Source organism: Dendrobates tinctorius, unplaced genomic scaffold (genome assembly GCF_039654945.1).
Source record: "Dendrobates tinctorius isolate UK_male_01 unplaced genomic scaffold, ASM3965494v1 ptg000039l, whole genome shotgun sequence".
NCBI classification, from domain to species: Eukaryota; Metazoa; Chordata; class Amphibia; order Anura; family Dendrobatidae; genus Dendrobates; species Dendrobates tinctorius.
Window position 1 is genome coordinate 17709964 of NW_027361707.1, and position 20458 is coordinate 17730421.

Consider the following 20458-nt stretch of genomic DNA (forward strand, 5'->3'; position numbering starts at 1 on the left):
AGGCCCAGGCTAAGCCACAGAAAACCAGAGAGGTTGGTAACTAAGCGGATTGCAGACCCCTGATCCTATCCACACAACTAGCCGTAGCCGTGGAGCGTACCTACGATGATCCTAGACGCCTCGGCACAGCCGGAGAGCTAACTAAGCCTAAAGCAAGAAAGGGGAAATCTAAACTGCCCCGGAGCAGACCCCAAAGGAATAGATAGCCCCAACCATATACTGTCGGTGAGACAAGGTGAAAACACAAACGCGGGCAGAAAAATAGACTGAGCAAACGATGGGGCCCACACTGACTAGACAGGGCAGGAAAGTAAAGACACTGTCTGCAATCACGCAAAAAACCCTGCAAAAAGTCCAACACGTCTGATGCACAAAAACACTAAAGTCGCACGACTTCGCCCCCACTATATCAGCACTCTGGGATATTCTGAAAGCAAAGCAAAAAGAGACCAATATAACAGGGGACAAAAACTGGCACAAGCAGTAACATATGGGCGGTGATTCAGCACAGCCCCAGCCAGAGCTAGCTGACCCGCACAAAGCAGAGACAGACAAAACCAGATCAAATGCAAACAGAATATCAGATGAACCATTTAGCTGAACCATGCAGGGAAAGAGCAGGAGACATCAGACCTCAGAAGGCACAGGAAGAAAATCACCAGCAGGGATAGAGGGAATCAGCTGTCTTAAATCCCAATCAGAAACCCCACATCTCCAATCGTCTTCCTCATTATAAGGTGGCAAGCCTCGGTCAATCAGATCAGCTCCACTACCTCCAGTAACCACCAGAGGGAGCCCAGAAAGAGAACTCCACAACCCCTCTGTCAATCTGACCAGCTCCACTACCTTCAGTAATCACCAGAGGTAAGCCAGAGAGAGAATTCACAACAGAAGCCTCTACAAAAGTTCATTGCAAAGACGCAAAAAAAAAAAAAAAAAAAAAAGAGGGTTCGGAATAAAACGCAGCTGGCTGTTTCCTGAAGTGACATCTACTTGAAAAACTTGGCGGGATTGCCAAAGTTTAAAAGACATCTTGTGCACATACCCCAAATCAGGTTTATAAAAGTATACTGCATTTTTTTTAAAAAAAAGGTTTTAATTTTTTTTTTTTTTTTTACAATTTCCCAAATCACATGCACTTTTACTACATTAATTCTTCCTGTTCTGTATAGATGACTTTCTGCAGGCTCATTATCATCTGAGTCAGGATTACAATGACTCAGTAGGATCTGATAATCTACTGCTGCTAATTTCCATGTGCCTAATAGAAAGTTGGAGGCTAATATTAGGCCTAGCAGCCAGTGTGAAAATTGCAAGATGTATTTTTTATTTTAGATTGATAACATTTAGAAAAAATACATTTAACATAAAAAAATGGAATTTTCTGATTACTCAAGCTGTAGTCCCCCATTACCTTCCTATGGTGCAATGTGAAAAAAAGACTCATAACATAGTAGTATGAATGTTAAAATCCATCTTATTCTGTCCAGTATATCAGGGTAGAATATTATGCAAATAAAGATCGCATTCATTATTTTTTTGATGAGACTCCACTTTGTTTCCTGCTGGGGATTCTGCCAAATAACATTCATTACATGTCCATAGACTATGCCAGAAATATCCGAAAACTCCATGCTCCCTCTAGTGGCAGCTGCAGGCAGGCAATCTTATCTAGGTCTTTCCAGAAGGGATTCTTTAGGGTACGTGAACAAAGAATTTTTGGAACTTGTCCACTGCAAACACAACTGACAACTTTCCTAACTAGTTTTTTTTTTTTTTTTTTTTTTTACAGCTGCAAACGGAAAAAAGAAAAAAGAAAAAAAATCAGTAAAGACATACCCTAAGGAGTCAACGGTGGTCAAATCACAAGCGATTATTTTATTTTTTCTATTATTTTTACAGGACATGGTCTGAGATTTTTTTTAAAAAATATGGCAAACAGCTGGAAAATGTGATAAAAATCAATAAAATAGCAAATACTAACTTTTTTCATCCATTGCCCATTACAGAGCTGAGGCTCCAATGGTGTGGAATGGCGTCGGTTTATGTGGGATTGAACAAGGATTCTTTTTGTCTTTTTAATTTATTTTTATCACATTCTATGGTTTGGTCCCATTTGTGACTATTTTTTTACCTGCCGTCCAAAGCTCTCTCTATGTAAGAATTATAAAGCCAGGGTCACCTACAACTGTGCACATGGTTTTTGAAATTCCTTAGAATGCTGATCACTTCACAAGGGCGCTGGAGAATTCTCACTCCTACATAAGCAATTTTATTATAAAATGACTGTTTTGTGCGGCTCATAGATGGGAAACAACAGATGCAGAATTTATCAGCCTCACACTGTAACTTTCCAGTTGCCGTGTATAAAACACGATGCCAGATGGTTTTGCCATTCAGCCGCAAAATTCTACAAAAATGTAAAACTGCTAAATGAATGAAAGGAGGAGGAAAAAGACAGGATAAGGCTGGCGTCACTCCGCAAGTTGTTGAGCACACTCGGCCTTAACAGATTGGGGCACAGTTTTTTTTTTGTTTGTTTTTTTTTTAAGTGAATCCGTTATCCCCTGGGACATATGATCGATTAACCCCTTAACGACCGGAGGTATTTTCGCTTTTGCGCTTTTATTTTTGGCTCCCCTTCTTCCCAGATCCATACCTACGGTATTTTATTTTTCGGTCAAAATGGCCATGTGAGAGCTTATTTTTTGTGGGACGAGTTGTACTTTTGAACGACACGATATGTTTAAACCAATCATGTATTGGAAAATTGCTGACACGTGCCGGGAAAGATGTGGGCTCAGCGCCAGAGCTCACATCAAAGGGAGGGATTCCGACATGCGCGTACTATTACGCTCAACGTCGGAAAGGGGTTAATATGGGCATACAGGTAATAGAAGTGTTACACTAGTCCAGTGGTTCCCAAACTCCAGTCCTCGCGGACCCCAACAGGTCATATTTTCAGGATTTCCTTAGTATTTCACAGGTGATGGAAGTATCATCAAGGCATCAGGCATTCTCTCACATGTGTAACACTATGGAAATCCTGAAAACATGACCTGTTGGGGACCGTGAGGACTGGAGTAGAGTTCGAAAACCACTGCACTAGTCCTACCTGTCTGCCTCATATTAATGGTCTTGTTATTGAGAAATGTCCAGAAGAAATCCCTACCCCCTGTCCTCATTACAATACTACCCCCTCCCATCAGCGCCAGTTACAGCCCTGGAATCCCGCGGCTGCGTCCTGCACTCCCTCGGAAATCTATACCTCATCCCTCCCTTCTGTGGGCGCTGCATTCAGGGATCTTCTGAGCAGGCGCAGAAGGTGCTCTCCCCCTGCATAGTCATCGCATAGTGGACATACTCACATACAGAACCTTCTCTGCTCCTCTGGTCTGCTGGCTTTCTCTTCTGATGGGAAGTGTCAAGTGATTGGCTGCAGTGGTCACCTCCATCCAAGTTGAAATAAAGAGACAGTTCTCAGACGGAACGTGACCGCCAGAATTCAATAGATCAGCGGGAGAAGCCAGTAGCAGTAAGGAGCGATGGTCCAGTAGGTGAATATACATTTTTTGTGCATTTTAAGACCAGCATGGGCCCATTTTTACATTAAAACATAGTACTAGACGCCTTTAGTTTTCATAACAAAAATAATTCAACATCAGCAAAAAAAAAAAAAAAAAAAAAAATGATCTGCATTTATTTCTTCATTTAGTCTGTGTTCACGCCAACATGCTGTTACTCATGGTCATAGGCTATGAGCAAAAAACCTTTAGGCAAAAAATGGATCAAAATCTTTCCAAGATCCTGATTATATTCTAAATGAAGAAATTTACGGCGATGTTGAATTATTCTACATTAATTTTGGAACCTTCTGTAACTTGTAGTCCACAAAGTTGTCTGTGCACATTCCTTTAGTTAGATCATACTTAGCAACCTTTATAAACTAGCTTGGCCCGTGCAAAATTTTCGCACATTGGTCGTCAGGGGCGCAGGCAATTTCAGAAAAAGCAAGCTGGTCAAATGTAAATGTATTTCATGAGCTGATGGACACAGACAGGTATTTATATATGTAGATTGGTAATACAATAAATTGGTTTGATAAGTAGAGGCCAAAAAAATGTCTTGCGGTTGAGGTGCCACCTCCAGGTCATTGTGTCTTTCTGCAGGTTTATGAAAATTAATGTTTAAACTGTATTTCGTGATAAAATCGTGTATGTGTGGTTTGTTTGGCTCTTTTCTTGCTGAAGGGAGCAAGTTTACCTTTAAAATGGTGTATCATTTGTGTGTGTGGGGTGAAGTAATCAGCGAAAAAGCAGTGCATGTTTACAAATGTGTTTGCATATGTGACTCACCTGCAGTGAAGTGTGCAATCCTTCAATGTGCCTGAAATAAACTTGAGCAAGCTGGAAAGACCCCAAGGCAAATGTTTGTATTTGTTTGTGATGTCTGTAAGCAGCTTTGTGGTAGTGTGCTTTGGGGTAGTGTGCTGCCACCTGCAGGTAATTTAACCTTTCAAATGGTGTATCATTTGTTTGTGTGGGTGGAGTGTTGTGAGTTCATTTTCCCCTTCACTACTGAGGCCCGATGAACTCCCTCTTCTGGTAAAGAAAGGTAGTGAGCCTGATTATCAAACACCTGAGCCTAATGATGATGACTGGCTGAGTGGAGTTACTGACTGGATATAAGGCCGCCGACGCCCTTCTGCCCTGCGGGTGATTTCTCTGTGGGATCTTTGGAGACCAGTCTGAATTCCTGCTCTTCTAAAGCTAAGTTTTCTGCTCGGCTTTTTGCATTTGTGCTTTGACTTTGTTTTGCTTTGTTTTTCTGGATTTCTGCCATTCCCTGCTGGGGTGAGCTGAATTCCTTTAGCTCTGTCTTCTGAAAATACCTGAGTGCTGATTTAGTTTTTGAAGCCTAGCTGCTTCAGGGCCTTTTTCCATATCAGCTTGTTGGCTTATGTTTTTGATAGGGTTTTGGCAGATTGCAGACAGCAACCTTCCTTTCCTGTTCTGTTTAGTTAGCTTGGGCCCCATCGTTTGCTCAGCCTATCTTTCTATCTGTGTGAGTGTGTTTTCATCTTGCTTCACCGTCATTATATGTTGGGGGTTGTCTTTTACTTTGGGGTCTGCTCTGGGGCAGTTTAGAATTCCTTTTCTGTCTTTAGGCTATTTAGCTCTCCGGCTGTGATTGAGGGGTCTAGGGCACCGTAGGAACCCCCCACGGCTACTGCTAGTTGTGTTGATAGGTTCAGGGGTCTGCAATCTGATAGTTGCCAACTTCTCTGGTTTTCTGGACGTAGCTTCTATTTTTGTGTCTGCCTCCTACGGTGACTCAATCATAACAGTGGAGTATGAACGGAGAAAGTGTGCAATTCAATAGGCAGTGCATGTTTACAAATATGTGTTAGCATATCTGCCTCACCTGCAGTGAAGTGTGCAATGCTCCAATTTGGCTAAAATAGGCTGAGCAAGCAGTTCGGCAAGCTGGAAAGCGCCCCAAAGGCAAATGTTTGGATTTGTTTGTGATGTCTGTAAGCAGCTTTGTGGTAGTGTGCTTTGGGGTACTGTGGTGCCACCTGCAGGTCATTTTTCCTTACTGCAGGTTTATGAAAATTAATGTTTAAACTATATTTTGTGATCAAATCGTGGATGTGTGGTTTGGCTATTTTCTTGCTGAAGAGGGAAAGTTTACCTTTCAAACGGTGTATGATTTGTGTGTGGGTGCAGTATGAACGGAGATACAAAAAGTAATCACCAAAAAACAGTGTTTAGAAAGAATAGATTGCAGATTCAGAGAATGTGGTTTGCGACATGTGGAGACAGTTAAACCAAATGCGTGTCTGGACACCATGGCTCAACGTCACAGTGAAGAAAGCACTGCCATGTGGACGATTTGTGCGGTGTCCAGTACACATTAACTTTTACAAGCATTTTGGAAAAATTAGAAAAAAAAAAAAAATTAGAAAAAATTTGGCAATTGTGATGTAGACTCAAGCAGATGCACATGGTGACAAGACCTTCCTTGGGTGAGCCAACTTCCCTATTTAAATTTCAGAGGACCACCTGACCCAATGTAATTTTGTTCAAAACACCAACTAAGGAATGAAGCCACTTTTCCTCACCGCTCAGTATTCCACTGGGAGCTCCCACCTGAACACACAAAAAAACATTAATTTAGATGTTCACCTAACATGGTCAATCATTTGCATGAGGCAAACAGAGTCTAAGATATGAAACAGACTACATTTCACCTCCTTTCCAATGGAGTCGCTCTTTATTTGGCGCGGTAGACCAGGCAATAGTGCCCAACAAAAAAGACTGACTCTGCCGATCCAAGTCTCATACTGTTTGCCTTATTCAAGAGTATTGCTACGTCGGGGGAACGTCTAAATCCTGTTTTTCAGGTATTCAGACCAAAGCATCCGACAGTGCTGAGTGAGGAGGAGAAAGTGGCGAGATCCTGTTATAAGTACAAAGTGGAATTAATTTAACTATGTTCTGGAAAAGTAAACACCCCCGATGCCACTTCTTCCAGGCCTAGTAGAGATTATATGGTTCAATTTATGAGGTGGCTACACGGCAGCTTGCAAGGAGCGATACCAAATGTTGGGGAACAGTCAGGAGGGCCCTTTACACATTTAGATGGCGGGATGGTCATGTCACAATCAGTCTGGCCCTACTCTAAAGTGTAAGTGAGCCTCATCATTTGCATTAGCTTCTAGGCCTGGCTAAAGTGTTTATTCGCCTGATTCAAGTCTTCTACAAATCCTCTAAACAGAGATTTATAAAAGAACTAGCTGAAGAGCCCGGCGCTGCCCGGGCATAGTAACTACGGTTAGTTATAACAAATTATAATGACTATATCTATATATCTATATCTAAAGCTGAGTGTAGAGCCCCCGCCCACGCCGCATAGCCACACTCTAATACCCCACATCATCCCGTCAGCCAGAGATACCGGATTACTACCCCTAATATCCCACATCATCCCGTCAGCTAGTGTTAGGGTACCTTTACACTTAGCAATGCACCAGCTGGATCGCTGGTGCATCGCTAAGTGGTCGCTAGTGAGCTGCCACACAGGCAGATCTCACCAGCGACATAGCAGCGGTCGAGGGTCGCAACTTGCCTGTCAGACGCGGCGATCCTGACGTCCTCCCACCCGCGTCCATGCGTCGCTCGTCGGCGCCACAGGAAGTGCCCGACGAGAAATGGTCCAGTACGTTCTCGCACGATCAGCGATAGCAGGGGATCCGGTCGGAGGCAAGTATCACATGTAGCGATATCGCTAGCAATATCGCTGCTACGCAACAAAACCAGTGACGTTACAGCGATATTGCTAGCGATATCGCTATGTGTAACGGGCCCTTAAGGAGTTGGATTTCTGCGTTTACTCAGCAGGGATCCAGATCCTCACATTCTGCGCTCTCCTCCTGTTTTTCCACTGCAGAGGAGATTGCCTTGCAGCAAATCTCTCCTGAGGCTAAGTCCTTCTGTCCTCTTACTGGGCATGCTCATGGGACGATCTCCCATTGGAGATCGGGAGTCATGTGCTCAGGTCCTGCTCCAGTTCTCATTGGTCCATCTCAGATCTGGAAGCGTGCAGAAGGTCCCGGCTGCTATAAAAGGCACGCATGGCTGTTCCGCCATGCGCTAGTATAGACTTACTTGCTGCTTTGTGTATGAGGACGGATGTATGATTCTGGTGACTGACTCATTTGAAACCCCTTCCCTCTGATATTACGCATGTGGATAGGGACTGAGTTAGAATCAGCGCCAGCGCTCCTCTGCTGCAAGATCCACAGCTGCTAGCATCCGACATTGCGCTTGCACCTTGCCTTTGTCGTTTAGCGGCAGTGTCTACGCCGTGCTGCAGTAGCAGCCTCCTTTGCGCTCGCAGTTGCAACGCCGCGCACACGGTAGGTCTAGATGGACGTAGTGCCGCCGTCTTGGGCTACTCCTGTGACCGTATATCGTGTGTGCGTTTGTTACTGAGTACTGTGACTACAACAGGCTCAGTCATTTGTGTTTGTACTTTTTTGCATCTCTGTGAGTTAACTGAGATTGCTCTGCGCACCTGGGTGAAGTTTAACCCTGTGTGCATTTCCGCCATATTGCTCCTGCCACCACTTAGCAGCGGTTATATCACCTACTGCACGGTGCAACCCGAGCGACATACGCACTTTATTATTTTTATTTAGTGCGTTCCGTTGTTCCTAACAGCTAGAGTCACCAGACTACTAATATCCCACATCGTCCGGTCAGCCAGAGCCACCGGACTACTACCCCTAATATCCCACATCATCCCGTCAGCCATAGCCACCGGACTACTACCCCTAATATCCCACATCATCCAGTCACAGCCGCCGGACTACTACCCCTAATATCCCACATCATCCCGTCAGCCAGAGCCACCGGACTACTACCCCTAATATCCCACATCATCCCGTCAGCCAGAGCCACCGGACTACTACCCCTAATATACCACATCATCCCATCAGCCAGAGCCACCGGACTACTACCCCTAATATCCCACATCATCCCATCAGCCTGGGGTCAGAAAGAGAGCACTGAGTGGACTTGCCCTGACTTCCATACCAAAGATCCTTTTAATAGAATTCTGGGGTCAGATTCAGAGCGCTGAGGGATTTACCCTAACTTCCATACCGGAGATACCTTTAAGAGAGGCCTGCGGTCTGTACCAAAGCGCAGAGTGGATTTGCCCTCACTTCCGTACAGGGGATCTCTTTAAGAGGGGCCTGGGGTCAGAATCAGAGCGCATAGTGGATTTGCCCTGACTTCCATACCGGAGATCCCTTAAGAGAGCCTGGGGTCAGTACCAGAGCATTTGAAGGCAATTGCCCAGACTTCTATACCGGGGATCCCTTTAAGAAAGCCTGGTGTCAGAACCAGAACGCTGAGTGGAATTGTCCTAAGTTCCATACCGGGGATCCCTTTAAGAGAGGCTTGGGGTTAGAACCAAAGCGCTGGATGGATTTGCCCTAACTTCCATACCAATGATCCCTTTAAGAGGGAAGATGTGCCTATGGATGGAGGATGAGTGATGTGTATATGGGCACGGGAGGGGGGGGGGAATTCATTTCTGTCATGTGCTCTCTGCTCCTTTCTTGGGGCAGACAATGGCTGGGAGCTTTATGTTCCCAGGGATGCTAGATTTCTCTCACCATTTCAGTGGAGGTGTTTTCTGGAGTGGAAAACTGTTGCTCAGAGCAACCAATCACAGCTCAGCTTGTTTTAAACAGCTCTGGCGAAATGAAAGATGCTTCATGATTGGTTGGGGATACACACACACACATTCATATTTAAATATAGAGACTAGCTGAAGAGCCCGGCGCTGCCCAGGCATAGTAACTAACTACGGTTAGCTATAACAAATATATATATATATATAAGCTCAAAGTGTGTGTGTGTGTGTGTGTGTGTGTGTGTGTGTGTGTGTGTGTGTGTGTGTGTGTGTGTGTGTGTGTGTATCTCCGGGATTGGCATCCGCACCGTCGCAGCTACAGCCAGAAAATTTGGCAGTGTCACACGTCTGGACCCTGAGAGCGTCCTAGGCTATGTTGTGAGGCGAAATTTTAACCCTGCGCGTTCCAATTCACCAAACAATTTAACCCCCATCTACATAATGGGGAAAAAGTGTGTGCGCGTCAAGCCCCGCCCCGCCCCTCATTATGATGTCATAATGCCCCTATCTACATAAAGGGGAAACAGTGTGTGCGTATCAAGCCCCGCCCCTCATTATGATGTCACAATGGTTGCCATGGCGACGCTGACTCATAGGTTGCAAGCCCCACCCCTCATTATGTTGTCATAATGGTTGACTATGGAATGGAGGATGTGTGATGGGTATATGGGCACGGGACTATGGGATGGAGAATATGTATGATGGGTATATGTGCATTGGACTATGGAATGGAGGATGTGTGATGGGTATATGGGCACGGGACTATGGGATGGAGGATATGTATGATGGGTATATGGGCATGGGACTATGGGATGAAGGATGTGTGAGGGGTATATGGGCACGGGACTATGGGATGGAGAATATGTATGATGGGTATATGGGCATGGGACTAAGGAATGGAGGATGTGTGATGGGCATATGGGCACAGGACTATGGGATGGAGGATATGTATGATGGGTATATGGGCATGGGACTATGGGATGAAGAATATGTATGATGGGTATATGGGCACGGGACTATGGGATGGAGGATAATTATAATTTGTTATAACTAACCACAGTTAGTTACTATGCCCGGGCAGCGCCGGGCTCTTCAGATAGATAGATAGAGATATATATATATATATAGATATTATATAAATAAAACTGAGTGTAGAGCCCCGCCCATTCCACATAGCCACATTCACTATAATATCCCACATCATCCCATCAGCCAGAGCTACCGGACTACTACCCCTAATATCCCACATCATCCCGTCAGCCAGAGCCACCAGACAACTACCACTAATATCCTACATCAGCCAGAGCCACTGGAGTACTACCACTAATATCCCACATCATCCCATCAGCCTGGAGTCAGAACCAGAGCGCTGAGTGGAACGGTCCTAACTTCCATACTGAGGATCCCTTTAAGAGAGGCCTGGTGTCAGAACCAGAGTGCTGAGTGGATTTGCCCTGACTTCCATACCAATGATCCCTTTAATAGAAGCCTGAGGTGAGAATCAGAGCGCTGAGGGATTTACCCTAACTTCCATACCAAAGATCCCTTTAAGAGAGGCCTGGGGTCAGTACCAAAGTGCAGAGTGGATTTGCCCTAACTTTCATACTGGGAATCCCTTTAAGAGAGCCTGGGATCAGAACCAGAGCGCTGAGTGGATTTGCCCTGATTTGCATACCAATGATCCCTTTAATAGAACCCTGGGGTCAGAATCAGAGCGCCGAGGGATTTGCCCTAACTTCAATATAGGAGATTCCTTTAAGAGAGCCTGGTGTCAGTACCAGAGCATTTGAAGGCAATTGCCCTGACTTCCATACCAGGGATCCCTTTAAGAAGGGCCTGGGCTCAGTACCAAAGCACAGAGTGGATTTGCTCTAAATTCCATACCAATGATCCCTTTAAGAGACCCTGGGGTCAGAACCACAGAGCTGAGTGGAACGGTCCTAACTTCCATACCGGGGATCCCTTTAAGATAGGCCTGGGGTCAGAATTAAAGTGCTGGATGGATTTGCCCTAAATTCCATACCAATGATCCTTTTAAGAGGGAAGATGTGCCTACGGGATGGCGGAGGATGTGTGATGGGTATATGGGCACGGGAGGGGGGATTCATTTCTGTCATGTGCTCTCTGCTCCTTTCAGGGGGGCTGACAATGGCTGGGAGCTAGATTTCTCCCACCATGTCAGTGTCTGCTGAGGTGTTGTCAAGTGGGAAAACTGTTGGTAATAGCAACCAATCACAGCTCAGCTTCTTTTGAATCGCTCTGGTGAAATGAAAGATGCTTCGTGATTGGTTGGTGATATACACACACATTCATTTTTATATAGAGAGATTAGAGAAAAAGGTGGCATTATTCCAAAAAAAGCAGCAATAAGCAGCACAATTTTCTAATCAGTATTGTAGCTCAGCACCGGTCATATCAATGGAGCTGAGCTACCATCTAGGACACATCTCACAGACAGGTGTGGAGCCATTTCTGGAAGTATGGACCCTTTGGGATTGATCGATCAGACATAATTGAGTACTGAAATAGGGATAAAAGTGAATTCTATAGTGGAAGTTCACATAGGACAGCCGATACTGATAAGTTTTCCCAATTTCCAAGCACTGGTATTAAACTTCTACATCCCAGTGATGGTCCATCATGTTTTACCCAACTCACCAGTCTGCGGATATCCCGCTCAGATTCCCGCTTTATCCGGGTAATCTCATCCTGATGCGTCTGATAAGCTATCCGTAAATCTGACGCCTTGGTTTTATCCGCCTGCATGACATTGTTTAACGTTTCCTCTAGTTGTTTTTTTCCGGTTTTCAGTTCTAATATCTCCTGATGAAATTTAATGCGTTCACTATCGAATGATCTCTTGGCTTCCTCCCTGGCTTCGTTCAATAAAGCCGTCTTTACTTTGTCTGCGGCTCCGTCCCGTAAAACATTGACGGTGGATTGTAAACGCTGGATTTCACTGTCTTTGATTTTGACCACACGGGTTACGTCAAGTTCGTGCTGGCGTATCAGTGCCTCCCGGACGGACTGAAGCTCCTTCATCTTCTCCTCGTGTAGCTTGGCTTTCAGTTCTGTTACATATACAGTATGTCGGTGCTGCTCCTGCTCCCTCTCCTGCTTGGCATCTTGGAGCTTTTCTCGAAGCTTTGTCACCTAGAAATACAAAAAAAAAAAAGCAGAAAATTATCCTAAATATTTCTCTAGTTTATATAAATGTCATACATAGAAATCCTACCTCTAGGACCTACACTTATAGCTAATGAATTTCATGACCCCCAATCGGCAAGCCAGAGTAACCAGCATGTTGTCCTACACCTGAACAATCACTACAATGGTTGTGGTTGCTAAGCAACTGCTTTAGAATGTTGGGTATGGTCTGATTGCCACACTAGATTGCCACGCCCCAAATCTTGCCATTATAGAGAGGGGTAGATGGCGGCCAATTTCCAGCTGTAGGCGGTGTTCTCTTATCCTGGATTAAGCCAATGAGGAGAATGGAGAACGATTGATGTTAACAATTCACTGAATTTCAAATTTGTGATATTTTCCTTTAAGGGGATAATTTCGATTCTCAGAAATCCTGAACACAAAGGAGAATTGGGCCTGTGGGGCACAGATTGTCCGCCTCCTTATTCCGATCATTTATTAGTGTAAGGAAAAAGCCAAACGCTCACTTTTTACTTTTTCCCAAATAACCTACATGTATTTATCTTCTTTTCCGGAAATAGATTTGGTAATCTAATTTACTGCAGTCGTCTCCTACTTATGTTAATAATTCACTGGCACAGAAAGATCCAAGTATCTGTAAGCGATTACACATAGAAAATATAGATATATAGTGCTTATAGTCACCGACACACAAGAATATACGGATATCTCATCCATATAGATACAAGGACCAAAAGATCCACGCACACTGTATGGACAAAAGCACTGAGACACGTGTATTAAAGAGGTCCACTACTTTTTGACTGATGACCTATCCTTAGGATGGGTCATCAATGTGTGACCCCCTGGGGTTCGACACCTAGCACTTATGGAGCTGGCCATCTTCTGGTAGAGGCCGAGGCTTGTACTACATATCTGCCACTAAAAGGATGGCGGATGTGTAGTATCCTGGGGCGGCCATTATCAGAAGACGTGGAAAACCTATTTAATTGTTGAAATATGTTTTTTTTTTTAAATTCTGTTCCATAGTCCCCGATGTATAACATTCAGTCCCCTTGCTGTATAACATTCCCCCCACCCCCGGTGAATGACACTCTGCCCCTCCACCCACAGTGTAAAACATACGGCCCTTTGCCATCTTGTCTGCCTTTACTAAAGTGTGACAGAACGGTCGATGGTAAAGAGCTCCTTGATACGAGCGAAGTCCTGTAATAGAAGTCACCGGTGTAACAAGTCCGTTCATGACATTACTTCCCTCCTACATCTTCCCTCATCACCTGTGAGTGATATTATTGAGAAGTGGAAGGAAACGCAGCAACTCAGCCACGAAGTGGAGACCCCGTAACATTACAGAGCGGGATCACCGAGTGCTGAGGAGCAGAGGGCAGATAAGTCACCAACGCTCTGCTGTCTCCTTAACTGCAGAGTCCAAAATTCCTCTAATATTAACATCAGCGCAAACACTGTGCCATCGCGAGGAGCCTTGCATCACCAAGCACGGTGCAGAGCGTTAAATGGAGTGGTGTAAAGCAGTCACTGGACTCTGGAGAAGGGGAAACATTTTGTGCAGCAATGCAACGCACTTCTCTATCTGGCTCCTTATGGACGAGTCTGGGTTTGGCGAACCCCAGGCAAAATTAGAATTTGGTGAAGGAAGGAAAATGCTGTGGGATTGTTTTTCAGGGGTCGGCTTTGGCCCCTTAGCTCCTGAGAAGGGAAATCTTAATAGTTCAGCACACACGACCTATTGTAAAATGATAGCTTACAACTTTGTGGGAACACAGTTTAGAGGAGGCCCTTTTTCTGATCCCCATAAGGTCCATAAAGACATGGTTGGGGGAGTTTGGTGTGAAAGGACTCGACCGGTGGCACAAGCCTTGATGTCATCCCATCTTACACCTTTGGGATGACCTAGAACAGAAATTGTAAGCCCGGTCCTCTCCTCCAAAATCTGTCTGTCCTCACAACTGCTCTTCTGCATAAAGGGGCAAAAATCCCCAAAGACAACTCCAAAATGTTATAAAAAGCCGTTGCAGAAGAGTGCATACTGTTATACCTGCAAAGAACCTGCTCCATATTAATAGATTTGGACGTAGAATGGGATGCCATTAAAGCTCCTATACGTGTGATGTGGAGGGGGGTCACAGTACTTTGGCCATATTGTGTATACTGCATTCATAAAAATCAGTGCCGTACTCCATGGCGATTGTGTGCATCCCTACAAGTGCTGGATACAGCAGTGTCATGGCGGCTGTACCGTACCTTGTGTTTTTCCTGCTGAAATTCTATTTGGATCTGAGTGAGCTTTGTCCGCAGTTCCTCATTAGCGGTCTGAAACGCCTCCATTTCCACTTCACACTTGTCTCCTTTGGCTTTAGTTTTCTTTGACATGTTTCCGTCAATTGTGTCCACACCACAGACAACTAAATTGTTTCTATTCCGACCAATTTCTCTTTGGCATCAAATTGGGTACAAAAAAAAAAATATATATAAAAATAATCAACTTTTTTTTAATTCACAAATCTTGTGTATGCGACTCTTAGCCATCCTCCTTCTCTCTGTTCACCTGCGTGGGAAGAAACAAGAGGGATAGGTCACTGAAAAGTTTAAAAAATGGCAGATAAAGGAAACTATCAACTAGGCTATTTGCTATAATAAACCATACCATATCTTTTAATTTTTTAAATTGCTGGACGCTTAAAAGTTATTAATTGGGATTGACTGATGAAGACAACCCTTGTGCATGCACCCTATGAAGATCAGCAAGAGCGACTCCTAACCTGGTAGACTTAAGCTGTCCATTTATGACACAGAGACGCAGTCATCTAATTCTACATTTCCCCTGGCTAGCTGGCAAAATCAGCAATTTTAAGACACTGCTACAAATGGACAAATCCTTTTCTAATAGATCGTCTGAAGCTACTGAAGAAGCTGGAGGCGAAACGGAGCTGATCCTTGGCTTCTCTGGCTAATATAAGGAGACCCTGTCAGAGGATAACCTCCCCCTCATTATGGAAACAGGATGTCATAAAACAGACCGTATAGTCTGACAGGGCAGCTGCTGGGACACGGAGGTCAGTATTATGCAGGTTATAATAGTACAATATTACAGGACCTGTAGAGCGGAGGTTTTGTGCTAGTAACTGATACTTTATAAGAATATGTTATTTTGATAATAGATTAAAATCATCATTAGCAGTAATTAGCACCATTGTTACGATGTTCCCTATAACTACTTCTCTTCAGTAGACACATTTCCAATTTAAATAGTATTTAGAGTAAATACATTTAGTAGATCTGGCTGTAATCTGCATTAAATACCACTGACAAAGCATATAAATGCAAAAAGTGATCAGATGTGGAAATTAAAAAATAAAATAAAAAAAAAAAAAAAAGTGAGAAACTACAGTGCTCTATAGCAAACAGAGTATATAACAGAAGCATATAAAAGGAAACTAATGGGCGACCATAGTAAAATAGAAGGGCTGTCAGCTCCACTAAATATAATAAGATGTCATAAATGTGTCCATTATGTTATAATGATTCTCAATTTATAAAATATCTGTATGTAGTAGAGCTAGGTTTTACTCACCAGATAAATTATAGAATTAGTTCCGCTAATGACCTAAAAGACTAACATCCTCTGACAAGGGCCAATAGCCCGAAACACCATATCCTAAGTCATATTGCAAGACTCGTTAAAGGGTTGATTGTGACTTGTAGGATCGCTGCTACCAACAGGTGGCGCTAGAGAGTTCAAGTCCTCTTTCTCTCTGAAGAGGCAATTTGCATATAACATCCTCTATAAATCCAACCTCCCACTCACATCTCCAGGACTTCTCTCATGCTGCACTAGTTTACTCGCATGCACTACACCAGACAATCCAGTTAATTCCCAATAGCCACAGTTTTATGCATGTACTAAAAACACATTTCTTTCGACTGGCCCATCACCTCAACTCACTAACCTAACTAACTAGCCTCTGTTCTCTCTTCCACACACTCAGTAGCACTTTGTACCTGTACAGATACTGTCTGCTGATAGGTTCACTTAGTGTTATTTGAATGCACCTATTTATTATACTGATGGCTGGACCTTACACTTTTTTTTTTTTTTTTTTTAAACTTCTACCTTTGAGTAATTATTTCCTCAAAGATTGTAAGCTTGCGAGAGCAGGACCCTATCACCTCCTGGTATGTGTTGCATTTTGTGTTACTCTGTAAGGTCTTATCTTGTTTGTACAAGTTACCTTTGAACTATAAAGTGCTGCTGAATATGTTGGCGCTATAAAAATAAAAAAACATAGAATTTTAAATGCATGCAATGACCACTAGGGGGAGCAGTCTCAATATAAATTTCTGCACCTGGAACTGGACAGAGAACAGAATACATCTGTAAACCGTGAGCTCCCCCTAGTGGCAGCTACAAGTCGCTCTCATGACAGTATCACATCATGTAAGAAAGCAAATTACTGGCAAAATAACAGCCATTTGCCATGGCCCCTATGTTGTGCACACCACTACACAACAGTATATTCATACAGTTGAAAAATAAAATTTCCCTCTTGATTATAGTCACTCAACCCTTCCAGAGAACACTTAGCATGAGCTGCCGACCAGAGAGATAGAGAAAGAGAGATAAGAGATAGAGCAATAGATAGAGAGTGAGAGATAGAGATAAAGAGAGATATAAAGAGAGAGGTAGAGATAGAGAGAGAGAGAAGTCACTGGCAAAGTACTGGAGGGGTGATATGTAGCACTGAGGTTGTTGGCTCCAGTGATATAAATCTAAGAAAAAGTTCCAGCACACTAAAGGGGGTTTTACACATAACGATATCGCTAGCAATATCGCTAAAACGTCACTGATTTTGTGACGTTATAGTGATATTGCTAGCGATATCGTTATGTGTGATACTTACCTCTGACCGGCTCCCCCGCTGTCTGTCGCTGATCGCGCGAGATTGAGCGGCTCCATTTCTCGTCGTCAGCTTCCTGCTGTGACGACGAGCGACGTGTGGAGGCGGGCGGGAGGACGTCTGGATCGCTGTGTGTGAAAGGTGAGTATTGTGCGCTGCGTCGCTGCTGCATCGCTGTGAGATCTTTCTGTGTGAAAGCGCACTAGTGATCATTTAGCGATGCACCAGCGATCCTGACCGGGTCGTATCACTGGTCGGATCGCTGGTGCATCGCTAAATGTAAAAGGGCCTTTAGTGCTGAGAGGGGTTAATCGGCCAGGTTTAGTGCTAGGCTGATTGAACAGCTGTAGAGTGGAAGGAGTCCAGAGGATAAGTACCCAGCCTTCTAGAGCATTGTGTGGTGGGTGGGCCTGGGACGTGCAAGCTCTGGACCTATGGGTTCATGTCAAGGAAAGTTGAATCTTGTGTTTGTTCCTGAAGCGGACGGATTTCCATAGCAAAAAGGACTGTGCAGTACGTTATGTTTTTGTTTTCCTGTTAGGACGGGAAGGCAGTGCTTGTTTTGCTAAAGCTATACTGGTTTATGCAGTACTCTTAATAAACCAGTGGAAGATTTAAAGAGACAGTGTTCCTGTGTCTACCTCTATGAGTAGCCGAGTGAGCCGATCTACCACTATAATAAATATAAATATATAATTACTGGAAGCAAAACAATGTCAGGCAGTAGGAGGGAGGTCATTGAGCGTATCCTGTTCTTTACAGATGGGTGACATGGATAGGAGACTGTATCTATATACACTGCCTGTCAGGCAGAACCCCCGGGATTCCTTATTTTCTTCTCACAATTATGTGCTTTGCTGCTGAAAAGATGTTTACATGTAAAACTAAGAATATGTGGAGAAACGTCCATTTATTTTTTTAATTTCTTCCAAGTTACAAATGTAAGATGAAGAAGCTATCAAATCTTAAAATAAGAATAGAAAAAAAAAAAATATGACCTCAGTACCACAGCACTCCTATGTAAGTTTAGGTTTTAGCTCGCCCCTCCTTTCTAAGCAGTTGCCCACCCCCAACAGGGCTCACACTGTGGCGGCAGTGTGCGGGACCCTCCTGCAGCCACATTGGTAAGGCTAGTTTCACATTAGCGTTTTTTTTGAGCAGCGCATCGGGCGCATAAAAAACGCAAAGAAACGCAAAACAAACGCGCGTTTTTTTAGCGTCATGCGCACGCTGATGCGTAAAAAAAAAACGCAGCGTTGCTTGCGTTTTACATGCGTTTGCGTTTTTTATGCGCATGCGTTTTTAAGTGTGACATTTTTTCCATTGTCTAGAGAACATTCCAGACTTGTTTACCTCAAAAACGCATGTGCAAAAAAACGCAAGCGTGCGCAAGACCAATGTGTTGTTTTTACGCATTCTGTGCGCAAGCGTTTTTTTGACGAGACAGGGCGGACAAAAAAATGCAACATGTTGCGTCTGGCGCGAAAGACAAAAAAACGCATGCGCACGAAAATGCAAGTGTGCGCAAGACCATGCGCACGTCATGTTAAACATAGGTGCGCATGCGCACGGGTGCGCACGATTCCCTGCGCACAAAAGCGCTAATGTGAAACCAGCCTAAGGCAGCAATGAGACACAGACATGCCAAGGCCGGAAAAGAAGAAGTGCAGGAGAGGAGGAGGCTGCGGCCCATACATCACAAGACTCCCACATATAGTGTTTATTACAACCTGGCCCCACTAGAACACACTAGCAGGAGACCCCCGACACTAGAACTATAATCTAGGACACTTCTGTTTATTAGTGAAATACGTACAAATAATGAACATCTACTGTACACTATGGTGTGCCTCCAAGTACATCATTTCTCAATTTCTTTTAGGTGGAATGCAGCGTTTCATGGGAGAGGAGTAAGTAATAAATATATATTGCTACTCTGTCCATCCTTGTAAATAAAGGATGCACAGATAGTGCCATCTCCTTGTCCCTTCTTGTAAATAACGAGAACACATAACACATTCATTTTAAAAGTAGCCACATGGTTGTGTCTCTATTATTTACAGGGTGTGACAGAGTACGGCTTGTTGGTCCCTGCTTATGGATAATGCAGGCACAGATAGTACTACCTCCTGGTCTCTTAGGGTACTGTCACACTTGGCGACGCACCAGCGATCCTGACAACGATGCGATAGTGCCATCTCCTTGTCCCTTCTTGTAAATAACGAGAACACATAACACATTCATTTTAAAAGTAGCCACATGGTTGTGTCTCTATTATTTACAGGGTGTGACAGAGTACGGCTTGTTGGTCCCTGCTTATGGATAATGCAGGCACAGATAGTACTACCTCCTGGTCCCTTAGGGTACTGTCACACTTGGCGACGCACCAGCGATCCTGACAACGATGCGACCTAGTAGGGATCGCTGGTGCGTCGCTACGAGAGGTCGCTGGTGAGATGTCAAACAGTCAGCTCTCAACAGCGACGCAGCAAAGATACGACGGTCATTGGGACCCCGTCTCTCCGACCTGTAGTATTAAGGTCGTTCGTCGTTGTCCCTGTCAAACACAGCGATGCATGATGGCCAGCGGGACACCAGCGATCAAAAAAATGGCCCAGGACATTTGATCATGATCAGCGACAGCGCAGTGGGGGCCCAATCACCGCTATGTGTCACACGTAGCGAGATCGCTGTTGCGTCACAAAATCGGTGACGCAACAGCGATCTCGCTATGTGAGGCTGGTTTCACATTAGCGTTAAAACAACGCTGCGCACTGCGTCGGTAAGCCCCGCCCCGATCCGGCTTGCATGTTGCATTTCGGCGTGCACGGCGCACAGTCAAAAGTGCGCAGCACGCTACTTTCACACTGGCAGCGCATGATCTGCGCACCCTATGCTAGATAGGGTGCGCCGATCGCATGCGTGCAAATGCGATAGTAGGCGGTGATCCCGGATGGGGCGGGCAGGGAGCCGGATCGGGGCGGGGCTTACCGACGCAGTGCGCAGCGTTGTTTTAACGCTAATGTGAAACCAGCCTGAGACAGGGGCTTTACTGTAAATAAGACCACATACCATACACTTTCACAATTATGTAGGCACACAGTTCTCTCCCTGTGTAAATAATAAATACAGATAGTGATAGAGTGACAACTGTAAGGTGTAAATAA

The 20458-nt window shown here is 44.4% G+C and overlaps 1 protein-coding gene across 8 annotated transcripts in view; it reads right to left on the reverse strand.

Annotated features, from left to right (window-relative positions):
• Positions 1 to 20458, reverse strand: part of JAKMIP1 (janus kinase and microtubule interacting protein 1) — a 200140-nt gene that overhangs the window by 117728 nt on the left and 61954 nt on the right. For all 8 annotated transcript variants that reach the window (XM_073574508.1, XM_073574507.1, XM_073574505.1 and 5 more), the window contains exons 2-3: positions 14638 to 14941; positions 11866 to 12360 (exon numbers count right to left, since the gene is read on the reverse strand). In XM_073574508.1, the coding sequence (XP_073430609.1) occupies positions 11866 to 12360; positions 14638 to 14766 (624 nt within the window). In that variant the 5' untranslated portion in view covers positions 14767 to 14941. The remainder of the gene's footprint in view (positions 1 to 11865; positions 12361 to 14637; positions 14942 to 20458) is intronic.